The sequence below is a fragment of the Chionomys nivalis genome, chromosome 16, assembly GCF_950005125.1.
Source record: "Chionomys nivalis chromosome 16, mChiNiv1.1, whole genome shotgun sequence".
NCBI classification, from domain to species: Eukaryota; Metazoa; Chordata; class Mammalia; order Rodentia; family Cricetidae; genus Chionomys; species Chionomys nivalis.
Window position 1 is genome coordinate 47,932,511 of NC_080101.1, and position 19,899 is coordinate 47,952,409.

At 36.6% G+C, this 19,899-nt stretch overlaps 1 protein-coding gene across 1 annotated transcript in view; it reads right to left on the bottom strand.

Moving 5' to 3' along the window:
• Arfgef1 (ADP ribosylation factor guanine nucleotide exchange factor 1) overlaps positions 1–19,899 on the bottom strand; it is a 95,370-nt gene that overhangs the window by 40,152 nt on the left and 35,319 nt on the right. Inside the window, exons 8-18 of the mRNA XM_057790301.1 lie at positions 17,177–17,352; positions 16,118–16,251; positions 10,750–10,984; positions 7,231–7,330; positions 7,005–7,144; positions 6,803–6,911; positions 6,191–6,392; positions 3,515–3,626; positions 3,105–3,310; positions 2,784–2,868; positions 154–325 (exon numbers count right to left, since the gene is read on the bottom strand). Of these exons, the coding sequence (XP_057646284.1) occupies positions 154–325; positions 2,784–2,868; positions 3,105–3,310; positions 3,515–3,626; positions 6,191–6,392; positions 6,803–6,911; positions 7,005–7,144; positions 7,231–7,330; positions 10,750–10,984; positions 16,118–16,251; positions 17,177–17,352 (1,671 nt within the window). The remainder of the gene's footprint in view (positions 1–153; positions 326–2,783; positions 2,869–3,104; positions 3,311–3,514; positions 3,627–6,190; positions 6,393–6,802; positions 6,912–7,004; positions 7,145–7,230; positions 7,331–10,749; positions 10,985–16,117; positions 16,252–17,176; positions 17,353–19,899) is intronic.

Genomic DNA, 19,899 nt, shown 5'->3' on the forward strand with positions numbered 1-19,899 from the left:
AATCAAAACAAATATCCCCAAGCACACACCTTCCCCCTGTTCCATATCATTTTTAGAAACGCAGGGGAGCCAGTCTTAAAACAACCACTTCCAGAAACAGAACACACCCAACATGTCTTTCCACGAACAGTCAGACAGGATTATTCTACTTACTCTGCTTAGTTGATTTTGTAGGGATTGTTAGCTCTTTTGTTTCTTTCATTGATATTTTCTTCCCAGCTATTTCATTATAAATGGCTGATAGATACTCTTCAGGGAGGTCTTTACTGTCATTGATACCTCGATTCATTTTAATGTACTGTTCCTTTGTCATTTTGTTTTTAACCTAGACATGAAAAACCATTATCATTTCTAAAAACTCACATAAAAGGTTTACTCATCTTTAAGAATTAAAATAGCTAGCCGGGCGATGGTGGTGCATGCCTTTAATCCCTGCACTTGGGAGGCAGAGGCAGAAGGATCTCTGTGAGTTCCAGGAAAGGTTCCAAAGCTACAGAGAAACCCTGTCTCAAAAAACAAACAAACAAAGAATTAGAATAGCTGTTTAAGAGACTAAGTATTCTCAAGTCTAGAAATGAAAAATATTCAACAAAATGTATATAAAGATGAAAGTTGTGGAAAACAAGGACAGTGTACATTCTGGCATACGCTTTACCAAGCATAATACTGAATAATTTGAAGGAAGGGGGAATAAAAAAATGACTTGATTTTGCCCCAAGTGTCAAGACTTCTAGTAGGTTCTTAGAAAGGCCCATACAAACTATTAGAAACACCAAAGGATTCAAATTATAGTTCAGAATGATATGAACAATGCAAATGAAATGGAATTTCATTATCTCAAAAAGTGAATGCAAAAATAACAATAGTTGAGTATTACTTAAAACTACCTAACATTTTCTGAGTTATCACAACAACTGCATTATACTAGGTGACCCGGATGAAGAATCTTTAGAATGTTTTGTCTCGTTTAAACATCCTCAACAGGGAGGTTCAACTTAATAAAGCAATGGACTACAAATTAGTAATTTGAAAGATGGTAGCAAAATTGTAAAACATGGAATTAACACAGCAAAGTCTATTATACTCTATCTCCAGCAAAAAAAAACAGACAAAACCCAGTTGTCTTAATATATTTCTGAAGAAATATTTAATTAGACACATTCCTGCCACCTGCCATCAAGAATTAGTGGACTTCTTAAAGGTAAGGTCCTTACAGACTAACATTAAAGCACACAGAGCAATAATGCAGCAAGGCTTACAGGTCTAATGTGGGAAAGCCCAGAACACTATCTATAACATAGTATAATATAAGACAGAATAGAATCGGCAAATATATTGACGTAAGTTTACATTACTACGCAAGTAGAATCTAACATGCTGAAATCTGAACAGGAATGCTTATCCTGTAAAATTACAAAAATATTATCATGAATTTTTAAACTGAATTTTTAAACCGAAGAATATCCTAACTTTCAAATTTCATCTCAGGTCCTGGCTTTAAAAAACAAAAAGCAAGACGTTTTACATAAATTCTGACAGATAGATGCTTATAAAAAAAAAAAAAAGAAAGAAAAAATAGAAAAAAATTCCAAGTGATCACAATTTGAATTAAAGGAAGAAAAAAATCACCTGGAATTATGGAGAAATATTTTGGCGGTTGTGCCAATTGGAGATAGGACAATGTCTTATGGAAAATAAGAAGTAACTGTTAAGTGTCTGTATTTGGGTTAAGGGCTCCCTTGGGAGCAGAGAAAATATTGCTTTTAGCCATTCAAACATGCTGCACACTGCCACCATGGTGGGATTCTGGAAAGCAATGTAAACCAATTCTACTTTTCTTCTCTTGAAATCTTGTATGGAACACATTATTCTTAAATTTTATTCCCATATGCTTAAACTAAGGTCTCACTCTGTAGCCCTGACTGGGATTTGAACTCATGAGATTCACCTGCTTCTGCCTCCTGAGTCCTGAGATTGAAGATGTGTATCATTATACCCAACTAATAGCTAAAAAAATTCTTATAAATTAACTCATAGAGACAATTTAATAATAATACCAAAATGTGCTTTTTAGAAATCAAGCAAAAAGTACTGTAAACTTCAAAAGCAACATCTTAAAGTAGGTATCAGAAGTCAAGTAACTGTTCTTTAATAAGAAAGACTAAGGAATTGTGATTATTAAGCATGGTCACTAAATTGGGACACTTTCTACATACCTATAGTTAAATGTTTGTTCAATGTTTTAGTTAAGATGGTAGTGATTATGCTTAAAGTGTGTCTCTTTCAGAGACACATACTAAAAGACAAAGAAATAATATATAACTGAGATGTGACAATATTATCTGTGTGTGTGTATGTATGTCAACACCAAGATTGACCACATCTGTGGGATTCAGTGCAATTCCAATAGTACTATATAATCTATCCTATTCTATCCTATATAATCTCTTAAATACTAATCTTACTGCTGTTCATACTTGAAATGTATTTTTAAAAAGGCAGATAACATACAGTAGTTTCTATGTAATAAATATTCAAAAGACCTAAAACATTCTTTAGGTTAAAATCTGTTTTAACTTTTGTGTAACTTTGAATCCTGAGACTCACAAATATTTTACAAATACTTTTAAGTTTATTAGAATAAATATCAAATGGCTATCATTTTAATTCTGGCAATTGGTTTAACCACATAAATTTAAATTTCAACTAATACTTAACAGATTTAAAAGAATACATTTAATTCTCACTACCTACTGTATATATTGCTGTAGATGAAAACATACCTGTGGACTGTGAAGGTCTGTGGTCAACATGATAATTGAGTAGGCCAAAACATAAGCAGTATCTGCACTAGCAAAAAGAGTTTGTCTGAAAAATAAAAATACTGTGTCACATTATAAGCTTTGTTTCATTATAAACAAGTCATTTCAAACCCTATTCTTAATGTTCTCTCTCAGGATTAACACGCTCATGTATTATTATTAATATTATAGATGAATTTGTCTTAACATTGCCAAACAGCAGACCATATAAACTGTCTTAAGGAAGGAGTCTGACTACCATGGATATAACTGACCATCAAAAAGTATACACATCTTACTTACCCTTGGTTACATTCTAGGTATCTTGCAGCAAATTTTTCCATTAATCGATCAATTTTTTGAGCTTCCCCTGGAAGACGGAATCCTTCCAGAAACAGACGAAGGGCTGAAACGAAGTCCTTTCCTGAAAAGTCATGTTGGTCCACATATGCATACATGACTTCCTTATTGAATTTATCATTATCTCCCAGGAACTCACCCACCTGAGTCTAATGTAAAACCAAAGAAGAGAACTTAATATTCAATGTCATGTTCCATTTTCCACATAACATTTACAAAGCAGAAAATCCCAAGAATCACAAGTTTTGACTACCTGGTTATACAAACTCCAGACTGAAGTGACAAGTCAACTGTTTTAATATGCTTACAAATTGTAGACAGAGGGTTAGAATGAAATAAAATGGTATTCTTACAGAGTCTAGTCTTTCTTCTTGATGTAAGAACTGAGCTATATCTTCAGGTGTGGTGCCAAGCATCCCTTGTTCTTGAAGATACTGTATTCCTCTCTTTGGTTTCTTATTAAATCTAGATGAAGTTAATAGAAAGATTAAAAAGAGAACTACGCATACTCCCTGAGATTTTGAAATACAGTAAATTACTTTCTTAATTGCATATAGAAAACAGGAACCAACACACATGCACACAGAATCATTACACGGCACAGGTTTATTTTTTCTTCTTAGGAAAGACTTCAAATGGAAGTGTATCATTAGCACAGACACAGATCACTTCAGAGGCATTTCACTGCAATATGTTGTACCTTCTGACTCGCCACAGATACCTAAACAGATTAGACTATCACATAACGTTTTTCTCAGTATAGTTTCAATTTACCCTCTTCTCTTATCTATTCCTATATATCTTACCGAACTCCCTAAACCTAATGCATTTGGAGACTATGCGGAATACCTGGGCATGTAAGATGCTTAGCAGGTAAAAGTGTTTGCAGCCAAGCCTGTTGAACTGACTTTGATATCTGGGTCCACACGACCCAGGGAAAAAACTGACACCTACAGAATGTCCTGACTCCAACACATATTTTGGCAAACATGACCCCGTAAACATATACAAAAGACACACATAAAAACTCAAACAACTAGAGACTGGATTTAAGACCTGTTTCACAGGAGGAAATTCCTGCCTAGTACTATAAACCTCGTGAAAAACCCAGATCCTAAGGGTACATGCCTTTCAATCCCAGCACTTAGGAGACACAGGTTCTGATAAGTGAAGCCAGTCAGGCACCCAGGCCTACATAACCTGTTCAAGACCATCTGGGATTACATAGTAAGACCTTGTTTAAAAAAAAAAAAGAGAGACAGAAGAAACCAAAGAGTTGGTTCTGTGAAAAGATGAACAAGATGGAGAACTAGCCAAAATAACAAGAGAGAACATTTAAATTAATAAAAGAGGAGTTCCAAATGAAGTACAAAAGGTAATTAGGGAAGGCTTACAAAATTTAAAATTTAAAACACTGGAGAAGCTAGAAGATGGGTATATTCCTGACACCTATGGCCCAAGCAATTGAAATTAAAAGACTATAAACAGAGCTGGGAAAATGACTCAGTGGCTAACGGCACTTGCCACCAAGCCTCATGACCTAAATTTGATCCCTGCAACCCATACAGTAGAAGGAAAACTGGCTGCCCCCCCTCAAGCCATTTGTCTTCCACATATACACACACACACACACAAAGGCAAACATTCCATTCACAATAGCTTAAAAAAGATAGTTGAGAATAAGCCTAACCAAGGTGAAAGACCTCTACAATAAAACTTCAGACAGCAAGGGAAAAAATTAAAGATGATACCAGAAGTTGGAAAATCTTCCTCATGGAATGACAAACTAATATTGTGAGACTGTCTAGAATACAGAGTCAACACAATCCCCACCAAAATTACAATGACATTCTTTACTCACCTAAGTGGAGAAAATTAAGCAAAACAATAAAAAAAGTAAAAATTCAGGGGCTGGAGACATGGCTCAGTGGTTAAAAGCACTTGCCATCACCCTCCACTGGCTCCCTGCTTCTGTGTGTTTTATTAAATGAATGTTCACTTCTTTTATAAGGAATCATATTAAAATATGAACTCTAAAAAGTTTAAAGGAAAACAAAACTTTAAGCCAATATCTTAACAGATCCTTCTTCAAATGAAATTTATTTTGTTAAACTGTATAAAATATAATAAAAGCTGTCATAAAAAGACACGGATGATTTACATTTTACAATCTGTAAATATTTTGTTACTTTTGTAGAGGATCAAGGTTCAGTTTCCAACAAGTACATGAAAGATCACAACAGCAAATGCACACACAAACACGTAGAAATAGAATAAATCTCATAAAAATTAGAAAATTTTAAAGACATATTTCCCTTTGTATAACAGTTTCCTTTGAGACTGAAACAATCTATCCTGCAGGGAAGCGCCTTAAGCAGAAAGGTACACAACTCCAATAGCTTCAGGAAGTCCCTTAAACTGATCATATTCATTAGATCCTGCCCTCCAGTAGTAAATGAGCCAACTGCAGAGAGGACTCTAAGCCAAGGCAACCTGCATAAAAACACTCTGCTGAGCAAAGCTGCTAAGAAGATTCTAAGACCAGACCAGCTGCCTGGAAGAAACGGAAACCAGCCATGCTGCCCAGAAAACGTTTAGACCACAGTCACTGAGAAGATACACTCTCCAAACTGTTGGGCTGACTGCAGGGTGTGGAGTGAGCTCTAGATTCCTAGCTTTTGGGAATCCTTTGCTGGGGGAGGCTTTGGTAATGCAGTTGTCTCTAAGTCACTCTGCTCCTGAAAGCAACCTTAATAAAACGCATGGTTCACCAAATTAGACTTTGGTGGCATCTGAACTATGACCTCTCATGGGCCACCTACCTGGGTTGAGTCATGCTCCCGCATGTTTGTGTGTAGTAATGTCTCTTCCCGGGAAAAAGTTTTAGAACAAAACACCCTTCCACCAAGCTAAAAATAATTCTAAACACGAAAGAGAGAGAGAAAGATGTAGGGAAACTGGGGGTAGGGATGGCACATTTGTGGCTGAAGAATATTCTGTAACATTTCTTTTTCAAATCTGGCACTTACAAATCAATTCCTTGTTCTATTATTTCTTTTTGCTGCTTTAAGACCTCAAATTGTTCTGGATTATCAGTGCCAGACATCTGTGTACTGTAGCTGCCAATTCCTGAAGATGATGTGGATTCTAAGGAGTTTAGACTTCCATATCTGTTTATAGTCTCAGGGTGTTTGATTTCACTTATCTCTTGCTCTGAGGGTTTTTCTTGACCTGTAAGAAGAAATGTGAATATAGAAGATTACAGCAGAACTAAACTAGAAAATTTAAGTGCAAGTTGAAATAGTTTTAATGCTTAAAGACTTGTCAGTATACGTACATACATAAATATAACACAAGACTATTTTACTATTATTATTTTTGTTGTTGTTTTTTTTTTGTTTGTTTGTTTTTGTTTTGTTTTTCAAGACAGGGTATCTATGCAGCTTTGGAGCCTGTCCTGGAACTAGTTCTTGTGGACCAGGCTGGCCTCGAACTCACAGAGATCCGCCTGCTTCTGCCACCCAAGTGTAGGGATTAAAGGCATGCGCCACCACTGCCCAGCTCACAAGACTACTTTAAACATCTTCCAATGTATCACTGACTTAAAATATTGGAACATTACACTCAAAATGTTATCTTACCAAGGGTAGTCTGAGAGTTGGGATTCACATACTGATCTTTACTCCATTCAACCATACACTTCAAAATTGAAACTAAACATTCTAATCCTTTTTTCCGCAGACTCAATTCCTATAATTCAGAATAAAGACAAAAAGACTTTTTAAAGAAATGTGCATCTCATTCTTAGAAATATTTAAATTAAAAAAAAAAATAAGCTCTTACCTGAACATTACTCATACCAAGTTCTTGACTGCCCCTTCCTTGGGCAATTTTTGACAGGTCATTTACTAGTCTTTCAAATATATTTGCTGCATTTAAGTCACAGTCATAATTTACATAAATATCCACCACACTCTGAGCATCTGTGACGATACAATAATCTCAGAATGAGCATTTACAGTATGAACACACTTCATTACCAGAAATAATAAAGATTAATTCCAAATACCTGCACAGATCCTTGTCAGTGTCTGAATAACCATCCACTTATGATCAAATGAGCTTGTAGAAGTTTCCAAAATGTATAGGAAAATTTCTTTAAAGAATACCTGTGACCAGAAGAAAACTTGTGTTTAAAGTACTATTTAAATGCAGATGCATGGTTGTCTTTTAAATGTCCCAAAGCTCTAGAACAGGACTGCAATTTTGAGTTTGTCTCTGAAGACGTAACTCTAAAAGAGCACCAGCTTTGATGGCCACTGCAGCGATGACAAATGGAATGGCAAAGATATGAAGTTATTCTGGGTGATGTCTTAAACAACTGTTTCTCATTCATCAGTTATCATTTTAGATACCCCTGTTCAGAGCAATCCTAAGTGCACCTAGATTTAAATGTAACTGAACTCTAAAAAAGATCTAGTTTTTTTTTTTAAAGATTTATTTATTTATTATATAGTGTTCTGTCTGTCTGTATGCTTGCTGGCCAGAAGAGGGCACCAGATCTCACTACAGATGGTTGTGAGCCACCATGTGGTTGCTGGGAATTGAACTCAGTACCTCTGGAAGAGCAGTCAGTGCTCTTAACCTCTGAGCCATCTCTCCAGCCCTAAAGATCTAGTTTTCATATGCTGTTATATTTTTCTAATTACTCATAGAAGTGAAAATCTTTACGATAGCACCACTTCTCACAAGTCTTTATAATGAATATTATCAAGTACAGTTAATCTAATGAAGAAATGTCAATGTGAAAGCTAAGAATATTAAAATTAAAATAATTTGGGGAAAGTGACTGACTTAGGAAAGTCCAATATGTATTATGAATCCAGAAACGACTATATTTTAAAAGTGACAATCTTTTTGTCTCCCATGGGTTAGCCAGTCAGCCCCATAATGTACTCTTCTTTCAAAAAACTCAAAACAAGTATTTCTTAATCATGTATTTTCTGTGGACAGTAAGCATTACAAAAATAGAGCAGTGCTTTCTCAGTAAGACTGTATACACAATACATGACTTATATACAAATACTCAGTAAGTATCTATAGCCGTGGCCACAGTTCTGAAACACTGTGTCATATCTTTCCATAAGATATGCAAATCAAGGAAGTTTAAAATATTCTGACTTATAAAATAAGAAATGCAGATTTATAGAGGCAAGAAAGAAAGGTAAAAAAGCCCCAAGGCAAACCACAGATGAGTAGAAACAGGTTAAATTAAGTTAAAGGAGCTAGTGGGATAAGCCTAAACTAAGGCTCAACATTCATAATTAACAAGAAGTCTTTGTGTCTTTGTTTGGGAGTTGGCTGGTAGCCCAAGAAAAATTTCAATTACAAATAAACCCATACTTATATCATTTATCTCCTTTTAAGATATAATGGGAAATTAAAAAAAAAAAAACTTTGAAAAAATTAGAACAAGTTGGGCATTGTGGTGCACACCTTTAACCACGGCACTCAAGTGGTGAAGCAGGCAGATCTCTGTGAGTTTGAAGTTAGCCTGGTATACAGGCTGGTTAAAGCTACACAGTGAGACTGTCTCACAACAACAAAAAGTAAAAATGAAAATACAAATTAGAATACAGTAAAATTTTATAACCCAAACCTACCATTATGAAATAAGTTAATTTCTAATGTATATTTCCTTTTAAATTAATTTTTATAAAAAAATAGTAACCAAAACTTAATTTTATAATCTTAGTTCTGTAAGAATTTAAATGTCATGTGGCTAATATACAGAGCCCCTATAGACTCTCGGTATTCCAAATTCCTCCAAATGATCTAATCTTAAGAGAAATGTCTCATCTTCAAATGGAAGGTTTTTGTTGCTATTGCATTAAAAATCCCAATATTTTGCTTGGAACTCTATTTTATTTGTAGTTCTTGAAGATAATGGACAAAACTATATAAATAAACAACTAATCTACATATGCCTGGTATTATTTCATAGATATATGACAAACAAGTATTAGGCAACTGGTGCAAATTTTTGCACGTTAGACTTAAATTTTAAAGTTCCATAACAATATTTAAATGAATTTTGATAGAAAATATAGAGACTGGGCAGTGGTGGCACATGCCTTTAATCCCAGCAATCAGGAGACAGAGGCAGGCGAATCTATGGGAGTTCAAGGACAACCTGAATTCAAAGAGAATTCCAGGACAGCTAGAGCTGTTATAAAGCTGTCTTGAAAAACAAAACAAACAAAAAGGAAAATACAGAAGATTAATTTATAAAGATAATGCAATTATTTTAACCATGTCAAGGGTAGAGGAAAGGAATCGTTAATGAGCTAATTAATCATTTTCTATTAGTATGAAATTAACAAAAAATAAAACGTAACACACAGCAGCTGGGAACACGGCTGAGTTGGTAAAGCCCACATTCAGATCCCTAGCCCCACATTAAGCCAGCTCATCTAGCTCAACAAGTAAGCTCCAGAATCAGTGCAGCGGAAGAAGACAGACAACACCAACATCGTCTCCATGGGCACATGCTTGCAACCACAAATTTTTAAGACTATTTATCACATAAAACATAATACGAAGGTGAAAACAGACCAACACTAAAATGAATATTTCTAAAATATATAATGCCTGGATCAAAACAGTAGTTTGAGAAGTTGTGAAAAGCATCTACCAAATAACAAAAGCATAAAACATTTATTTTGAACAATGAATTATCCCAAGATGAAGAAAAAAATCTAACTTAGGAACTGATCCAACAGCATAATAAATGCAGACATAGTTGGAATATCCACTAATTTAGCTTTGTTAAGACTTTAAAAATTGTTGTTCTTTCAACATCTTGGGAGAAGACCTTAAGAATAACATGATGTGGGGCTGGAGAGATGGCTCAGCGGTTAAGAGCATTGCCTGTTCTTTTAAGATAGCCAAATTCAGGCAGGAAAAAAAATGGCTCAGTGGATAAGAGTACCTGCTTGCTTATGGATCTAAGGTCAAATTCCAACATCACATAAAAAGTTGGGCTTGATTGTGCATGCCTATAACTCCAGCATTCCAGGGTGGAGACAAATGGATCCTAGAAGGAGGCTGAACAGCCAGCTTAGCTAAAAATGGAAGGTTCTGATTCATAGAGACACGGTGTCTCAAGGAAATAAGCTGAATGTCACAGATGAAGACATTCTATTATAGCCTCTGCATGGGTATGAACACCCAACACGTGCATACATTCAAAACACAAACACATACACACACTACATGCAGAGAGACAGCGAAAGAGCACGCCAAATTATTTCACAGCATTTAAAGGATAAACCTATTTTTTTCAACTAGTACAAATTTCCTAAACACAAAGGCTGTTCCTTCATTTTGTACTCTTACTGCTTAGCCAACATCTAGTACTTCAGAGACACAAGTCAGCTAAATGAACAACTAAACAAAATGAAACATATGATCACACACACACACACATTACTTCATGGTATGGGAAGTGTTCATGTGCTGCTAATGTAACATGGAACAAAATAGCCAGCAGTAACCTTAAATTTTAATGTCTAAATTTAGAACATACCTCAATTTGCATCTTCAGATGTGTCTTGAAGTTTGACAATAAAGTAAGAAATATGGAAAGAGAAAGCTCAAAAACCTCTGGAACAGATGAGACTCCATTTTTTGAGAGTGCAACACACAGATACTGCTTAATAGCATTAATAAACATCTCATTTGTTCTGAAAACAGGTCCTGCATTCTGCAGAATGGACAGAAGTAACTGCAATGAAAGAATCTTGGACCGTAACTCATGAGACCTAAGAGGTGAAACACAAAGCACAGTATAGGGACAAGGTCATCATTTTGGTAATAACATCCTAACCTAAAGACATTCTGCATTCCACAAATTCATAAACTTGGCCATTAACACCAAGTGCTTCTCTGGAGACACATAATTTCATATGCTTTGCTTTTAAATTTATTTTTTGAGATTATAATCACATTATTTCTCATTTCTCTTTCCTCATTTCAAACCTTCCCATATGCCCTTCTCTGACCTCTTTTAGGGGTGAGGGGAGAATAGGAGGTGGAGGTGGGTGGTTGTTGGTGATGGTGCATGCCTTTAATCCCAGTATTAGGGAAGGAGAGGCAGGTGGATTTATGTGAGTTTGAGGCCAGCCCGGTCTACAGAGTTAGTTCCAGGACAGCCAGGGCTACACAGAGAAACCCTGTCTCCAAAACTGAAAAAAACAATGACAAAAAGATCCATGGCCTCTGCTTCTCCTTTATTGTTAATAGGGGGGCATATATGCACATATCCATGCATAAAAATTATAAATATTTTAAACATAAGCCTACTATTCCTGTAGAAGAGATAAAAATAACTTGCAGGTGTACGCCCTATTTCACTATTTTTCTAAAGCATGGTACTAAAGTCACACAACTCTACTTCTTATAGATGACATGAATGCAGTGAAGATATCTGCTCTGTTTAGTATAAAGTGGTTCCAATGTAATCTTTTTCTAGTTATGTTAATCAGAATCCCTAATCACCAATAAAAATGTTTTTGTTGCACTAGAAATATAGCATTATTTCAACCATACTTTCCCAATAAATATCTGAAATTCTTGTTACTCTTCTGAAATAGAAACCTTTAGAAATTTTAAAATTACCTCAATATGTACACACTTATTCTAAACATTTCTGTAATGAAAATCTGAAAAATTTTTGGCCGAAATTTTTCTCAATTTTTTCTAGTTAAGTTTCTGTGTCATGCTTCTGCTTTTTCCTCCCACTGAAAACTATCCCTTAGTTCCAAAAGACCAAAGAAATTCACTGGAGGCAGTATTTCAAAGGCAGAGCATTAAATGTTATAGGAACTATTTTTCAAAACTTATTCCAAATACTATATTCAGTCACATTCACATAGTGTGTGAAACCTTTTGCTCTTGATTTCTTCCTTAAAATGTTTATAGTTGTGTCAGCAATTTGCAGATCTAAAAAAGCAATACTTAATTTTATATCAATAGTTCATCACCAAAAATACTTTCTATTTGAAATAATGCTTGAGTCAATAGTATCAGAGCCTTTTAATGTTGTTTCCAAGATAACTATTACTCTAGTCTAGTAACTATTATTAATACAAAAGTATTAGTACCCCCAAATGCTTGTTCTTAATTACAAACAAGGAAAGGCAAGACTGGAAAGAGCTACTGAAAAGTCCTCGTGGTGGGTATTCTGAGGCCTCCATACAATTACTTTTAAGTTACCTCACGTTGTCCTTTTGCTCAATAACTATAATAATTAGATCTGCAGGATTTTTGTTATAAATTAGATCTAATGATTTTTGTTATAAATATGCTTTAACTTTCTATTCTTAGCATTAAACAAAACGTCTTTTAGACATTTATGTACCTGTTCTTACAAGACACTAACAAAAGTAAGGATCAAATGACTGTCATGTTGATAAATGATAAACATTCTCTGAGACATGTTTTTCACTATATAGTCCAGGCTGGCTCTGAACACATGGCAATCCTCCTGCCTCATCCTCCACGAGATGGAATGACAAGAGTATACCACCATGCCGGGCTAAATTACACCAAACTGGAAACTTCATGCTGGCCATTTTTCATGAGTTAGTTTCAAATAATGACTGAAGCTGGTCACTGCTTAGCAGAGTAAGCAGAACAAGAAAGAACACAGAAGCAAAGACAAAACTATGTAACTACAGAAATTCTAGCATTTTATCAAACCACAGCAAAAATGATCCTCAGCAGTAAACCCAACCCCTTTCGTGAGTATGTGTCCATGTAGGGCCTAAAGGATCACTTAGAAAGCCATTTCTCTGGCACTATCCACACCTCTCTTAAAATTGTGAGACACTGTCTCTCACTGGCCTGGACTTGCCAAACAGGCTAAGCTGGTTGGCCAGTGAGTCCTAAGGATGTGTCTGGTCCTGTAACCCCACCACTGGGCTTATAAGTACATGCTTTTTGCTTTTTGAGACAGGGTTTTTCTGTGTAACCCCGGCTTTCCTGGAACTTGCTCTGGATTCGAATTCACAGAGCTCCACCTGCCTCTGCCTCCTGAGTACTGGAGTTAAAAACACCCCAACATTCTCGCTTTTTTAAAAAACAAACTCAGGTCCTCAAGCTAGCAAGGCAAGCATGTTATCTATCAACTGAGCTTTCTCCCTGGACTTAATCCTTCAAAAAAAATTTTTTTTGAAGATTTATTGTGTGTTTGCCTAAGTAGTTTTATGTGTATCACATGCATGCAAGTGTCCTCAGAAATCAGAAGAGGGCATCAGATCCCCTCAAATGGAGTACAGTTGGCTATGAGCTGCCTGATATGGGTAACAGGAATCCAACCTGGATTTTCTCTGAGATGTTAACTTACTCATAATTGTTAAAAGTTTTCTTCTTATTTATTTTTTTTAAAAGAAAACAAGCTATCTTTTTTTTTTTAATTATACATACCAATCCAAGTTCCCACTCCCTCTTCCCTCCCATTCCCTCTACTTACCCTCCCACCCTACTCCCCATCCACTCCTCAGAGAGGATAAGGCACATTGCTTTGGGGAAGGTCCAAGGCCCTCCCTACTATATCTAGGTTGAACAAGGTATCCATCCAAAGAGAATGGGTTCCCAAAAAGCCAGTACAAGCAGTAGGGATAAATCCTGGTGCCACTGCTAGTGGCCCTGTAGTCTGCCCCAGCCATGCACCTGTCAATCACATTCAGAGGAACTAGCTTGGTCCTACAGGTCCTTCCCAGTCCAGCTGGAGTTGGTGAGCTCCCATTCGTAGACTGTTTCAGCGAGCGAAACCAAGTTTTCTTCTTAAAGAAGATCCTCATCAATTTGTAAGGAAATGCCAAAGTTGTTAAATTTTTAATGAGAATGTTGATTTTCCATAAGGAAAGGTGTTTTAAAAATATTCTTATTTAGTATACAATTACTAAGTTTAATTCTACTTCTGCAAAGTTCCTATTTTCAAAAACTGAAGAAGCAATAACTTATTTTTCTGATTTTTGAGATTTGAACCTAAAAATATTTTAAAATTTTCTTTCTAAACATAAAACAAGCTTTTCCCTAAACAGAACAATGTGACAAAATAAAACTATAGAAAATATAATGTGTTTTGCAGAACGTTACGAAGTTTTTTTGTTTTTTGTCTTTTTTTGGTTTTTCGAGACAGGGTTTCTCTGTGGTTTTGGAGCCTGTCCTGGAACTAGCTCTTGTAGACCAGGCTGGTCTCGAACTCACAGAGATCCGCCTGCCTCTGCCTCTCAAGTGCTGGGATTAAAGGCGTGAGCCACCACCGCCCGGCTACGTTACGAAGTTTTAAAAGCTTTTTTTCCAGGGGCTGGAGAGATGGCTCAGTGGTGGCTGTTCTTCCAGAGGTCCTGAGTTCAATTCTCAGCAACCACACGGTGGCTCACAACCATCTGTAATGAGATCTGGTGCCCTCTTCTGGTGTGCAGGCATACATGGAGGCAGAATGTTGTAAAATAAATAAATAAATAAATCTTTTAAAAAAAGCTTTTTTCCTATGTGTATGAGTGTGTTTATATATATCATGGGTGTCTGTGTCGCATGCACATTCACAGATGAATGTAAACAAACTGTGGCAAGGACAGGCTTGGGTGCTATTCCTCACCCTGCACCTTATTTGTGACACGGTCTCTTCACTATTTGCAGCTGTGTGTACCAGGCTAGCTGGCCTGCAGACTTCTGAGGATTTACATGGATTCTAGGTGCCGAACACAGGTCTTCACACTTGGGTAGCAAGAGCTTTACTATTCCCTAGTACTACTTTACAATCTCCCTAGCTCTCGACCTTCTGTAGTAACTCTCCAGACTTTAGCTGAATTAGAAACTCAAATACTCCAAAGATTTTTTGTTGAACTGAAGGAGGAATGATTACATTCCCCCTATTTCAGCATCTTTTTCTCTACGTCACTCCTCCAAACATCCTTTTTCCTGAAATTCTCCTGAAACTGTCAAGTGCACTATATCTTGCTACAATAGTAAAAACAAAAAAATAAAACAAAAAACAGGCCATTCTATTAACTCCAAGAAGAAATAAGTTTCACTGGAATCATATAAATACATATGAACATTATGATCTACAAAATATGGCACTTTCCTATGTGTCATAATTGAAAACAACAACAATAAAAAAAGTTTCTTTTAAATTGATCAAAAGCAACTTGGAGAGGAAAGAGTTCATTTGTCTTTGACACAGTCCATCCTCAAGGGAACCCAGAGCATGAACTCAAGGCAGAAACCTAGAGGCAGGAACTGATGCAGAGGCCATGGAGAGAATGCTGCTTACTAGTCTCCTTCTCAGGGCTTGCTCAGCCTGCTTTCTTATAACCCAGGACCTAGAGTTGGGACCACCCAGAGAAGTCTGGGCCTTCCCACATCTACTATCAATCAAGAAAATGTCCCAGAGTCTTGCTCATAAGCCAGTCTAATGGAGGCTATTCCTCAACTGAGACTTCCTCTTCCTAGATGGTTCCAGCTTAAATCAAAAACAAACAAACAAGCACCCAAAATACAAACTATATTTAATGGGAATTAGATAATTAGCTTTTATCAGAGTACTTAGTACAGTGTCAACAGAAATCATCGTAAGGTAATTCATTAGGCATTAATAGTTCCAAAGTTACTCAAAAAGTGAAAATATGAAATCACTGATTTATTCACTCACTAACATATACTGATACCTATTGTGTACCAGGTATTCACTATTCTATATTGCTGCCCATCCTTTGGTGGTGGTGAAAGGTATATATTTCAATAGTTTTTGAACTTACTACTTTTGGTATGTATTTTTTAAAATAAAATATTCCCTTCAGCAAATTTTCAAGATTCTACAGGACAGAAGAACAAATGTATTAACAGTAAGTTTTAAGCTTAAAAACTTAAGCGAAGTGACTTACTTTGGATCTGGTGGTCCATCCGACAGTGGTTTCATTGACAGCTTGCACAATGACCTGAATACTAGAAAGGCATCCTTTTGTAAAATGTGGGAAAACTTAGCACCAGGTGAAGGTCCTGAAGAATTTCCAGATTCCTAAACAAGTTAATATACCATGAAAATGAAGACATATCCCAGTGTAAATCATTTTAGCCTTCTAGTATATTATTCAACTGACTCTGACGTGGGGTTCTCCCCAACTGTTACAAAAACAACCTGAAGTGGAATCTGCCACACTGATCTTTGATATCTAGTCTCATACCCAACACTAAATTAATACCTTCAAAATATAGTCTTTAAAATATTCCGGTTTTGGCCTGGTGGTGGTGGCGCACGCCTTTAATTCCCAGCACTTGGGAGGCAGAGACAGGTGGATCTCTGTGAGTTTAAGGCCAGCCTGGTCTATAGATCGAGTTCCAGGACAGCCAGGGCTACACAGAGAAATCCTGTATCAAAAAACAAAGAAAAAAAAATCCTCAAATCCCTTCTTTGACATCGGGCATACTCCTAAAATGTAACCAGTTCATATTTTTTACTTGACACTGACAGAATAAGACAGTGGAGTAATCTTTACAGTCATTTACCAATCATGAAATCCTCTAGAATCCCTCTTCACACAGAAGGACCAGAATCATGGAAAGCAGAAAAGCACGAGCAAGGCCTGTCACTCCCGTCCATGCTGACTGCACAAAGACTCAGATAAAATGTTTCACATTCCTAAGTTTTCCCTTGTCCTGTGATACTGTAAATTTTTTCCCATGAATGTGTGGAAAGAATGTTCCTCTTCAACGTAACTTCAATGTGGGTGAGGGATTGTGAACACAGATGAAACACAACTTAGAGTTGGAATGTAGCTATTAATACATCTTAAGAGAACAAACTGCTCTAAGTTATAGCAATGAGAAAGAAAGAAATCCACTCAAAACCCAGCCTTTTATTTCCACAAATGGAAATCAGCCAAAAGCATCAACTGGGAAGATTTGCTTAAGATACTGGCAGTCCACCCATTTCTTTCTCTCACCTGAGTATCATTGGAAGAGACAGACAATCTGTCATCAGGTAACGATGGTGTATATGCAACAGAAATCGGTGTTCCCGGGATTCCATTTGCTTGAATGTTTTCACTGTCACTACCGTCCTCTACAGTTCCAATGTTGCCATCTGTACGTGCACTTATAGCAGTCCCTTCTCCCATATCTACAATGGTAAGAAAAGACACTCAAGCATCTTTGACTAAACCAGAGTGCACTTAAAAAACATAGAGTATCTAAAATGAAACAGTGGCCAGAAAGCAGAGTGAAATACATATGGGCACTGTTAAAAGGTAGTGTATTTACTATGGTGCAACATGCACTTGGCATGCTTCCCAACATGGTCTGTAAGTTGTACTGTGAATAAGCACACCTATCTGACAGAAGGCTATTCCAGATGTACATAGACAGAGGCCTACTTTTAAATTTACACTAGCTCACTAAACTGGGCTCTGATGAACACTACACAGTGAGAAATTTTATTGAACTTCAGCTATTACTCATTTCTTCTCAAACAAATAATTATTTTTGATAAAGATCAGAGGACTATAACTAAAGAGATCAAACATATACATATGTACATAGATAGATAGATAGAAAGAAAGAAAGAAAGAAAGGAAGGAAGGAAGGAAGGAAGGAAGGAAGGAAGGAAGGAAGGAAGGAAGGAAGAAAATGAAGAATGCTAAGATTAGGTCTTGGGCTTTAAAAGAAGCAAGAAAAGAACATCAGAAACACATTTTGGGACAAGTGGGAAAACTCTTAACTGTATTAGATACTCTTTTAAAAGGTGGCAGTTTTCCTGTGTGTGGAAATAAAATTGAGGTGACATATAATAATGTCCTAACTTTAAAAATATATCTGGGCATTATATAGGGGTAAAATGTCATAATATACACAGCCAATTTTCTAATGGTCCAACAAAGACCTATATATGCATGAGGTGTGTATAAAGACATAAAGCAAAGGTAGCAAAAGTATTCATTCATGAATCCAGACAAAGGTGCTTATAATCCTGTTCATTGACATTTTCTCTTGATTTGAGATTTTTCTATGTGAAATGTTGCTGAACAATGAAAGAACTTTTACTTCCTAGCCTATACCTATATTAGGTACTGGCAATGTTTTCTGGTAAAACATTAGACAGTACATATCTTAGGGTTAATAAGTCAGTCTCTATTCTAACTATGGAAGGCACTGCAAAAGCAACATGGCTGTGTTACAATAATACTTTATATATAAAAACAAGTGGGGCTGGAGATGTACCTCAATATAGAACACTGGCTTAGAATGCTACAGGACCCAATTCTTTTTTTTTTTTTTTTGGCGGGGGGTGGGGGGTTCAAGACTGTTTCTCTGCAGCGTTGGAGTCTGAAACTAGCTCTTGTAGACCAGGCTGGCCTCGAACTCATAGAGATCCACCTGCCTCTGCCTCCCGAGTGCTGGGATTAAAGACATGCGCCTATAATACACTATTTTAAAAGAATATATAGGCATAGAACACTTTCCTTTTTTTCTATAAAGTTTAAAATGTTTTATACTTTTAATTAATATTCCTAATACCACAGTGGCTTTGTTTTAGTCTCTACATTTTCCTATTGGATAACCTTAGGATTTTAACTACCATTTTAAATAGACTGTTACCTGCTGTGACTCAGATCTACCAGGATTTTGTGTTCAGGGCCTAGCCTCCAGTTGCTGATGCACCTTTAGAAGCCACGTTAATTTGTAGGGAGGTCACTAGTAGCATGTCCTTAAAGGCTGTCTTGTCATGCCCACCCTTTTGCTTTCTGTCCTTATGAGATGAGCTGCTCTGACCCACCACATATTTTCCCATCATGATGTTCTGTCTCACCATGGAGCCCGACAACCCTGGACTGAGCAAAAATGATTCTTTCCTCCTCTTATATTAGTTCTTCCAGATATCTGTTATTGGGACAAAAAGTCTAAGACAAAAAAAATGAGTAGTAATGCTGTTTTGCCATCAAAGCTGCAGGTGTGATTACTTAGCAGTGTTCTGCTTTCTCAAACTGTTTTACATCTAAGGTCTAGAGCAATGCCTCCCAACCTTCCTAACGCTATAACCCTTTTTTTTTTGTTTCTTGAGACAGGGTTTCTCTGTAGCTATGGAGCCTGGCCTGGAACTAGCTCTTGTAGACCAGGCTGGCCTCGAACTCACAAAGATCCGCCTGTCTCTGCCTCTCGAGTGCTGGGATTAAAGGTGTGCGCCACCACCGCCCGGCCTAACGCTATAACCCTTTAATACCATTCCTCATGTTATGGTGACGCCCAACCATAAAATGACTTCGTTGCTACTTCATAACTGTAATTTTGCTACTGTTAAGAATTGCAATCTAAATGTCTTTTCCGATGGTCTTAGGTGGCCCTGTGAAAAGGTCATTTGTCCCCCAAATGGGGTCATGACCCACAGTTTGAAAACTACTGGCCTAGAGTGTTCTAAGTAGACTCTAATGGCTAATTCTGGTGGGAGGTCAGAAAACCAGAATGCTGATAAATGAGTAGCCAGTGAAGAAGGAACTTGTGTGGTATCAAGAAAATATCAGGAATTGGCCTAGAAGTCAGTCATGCTACAATGTGGTGGGAAAAAATCCAAAACAAAAACAAAAGCAAAAACAAACAAACAAAAAAAAGCAAACAAACTTGCCTACATTTTGTTTTTGTCCTGCAACTCTGTAAAATGTAGAATTTACAGGGA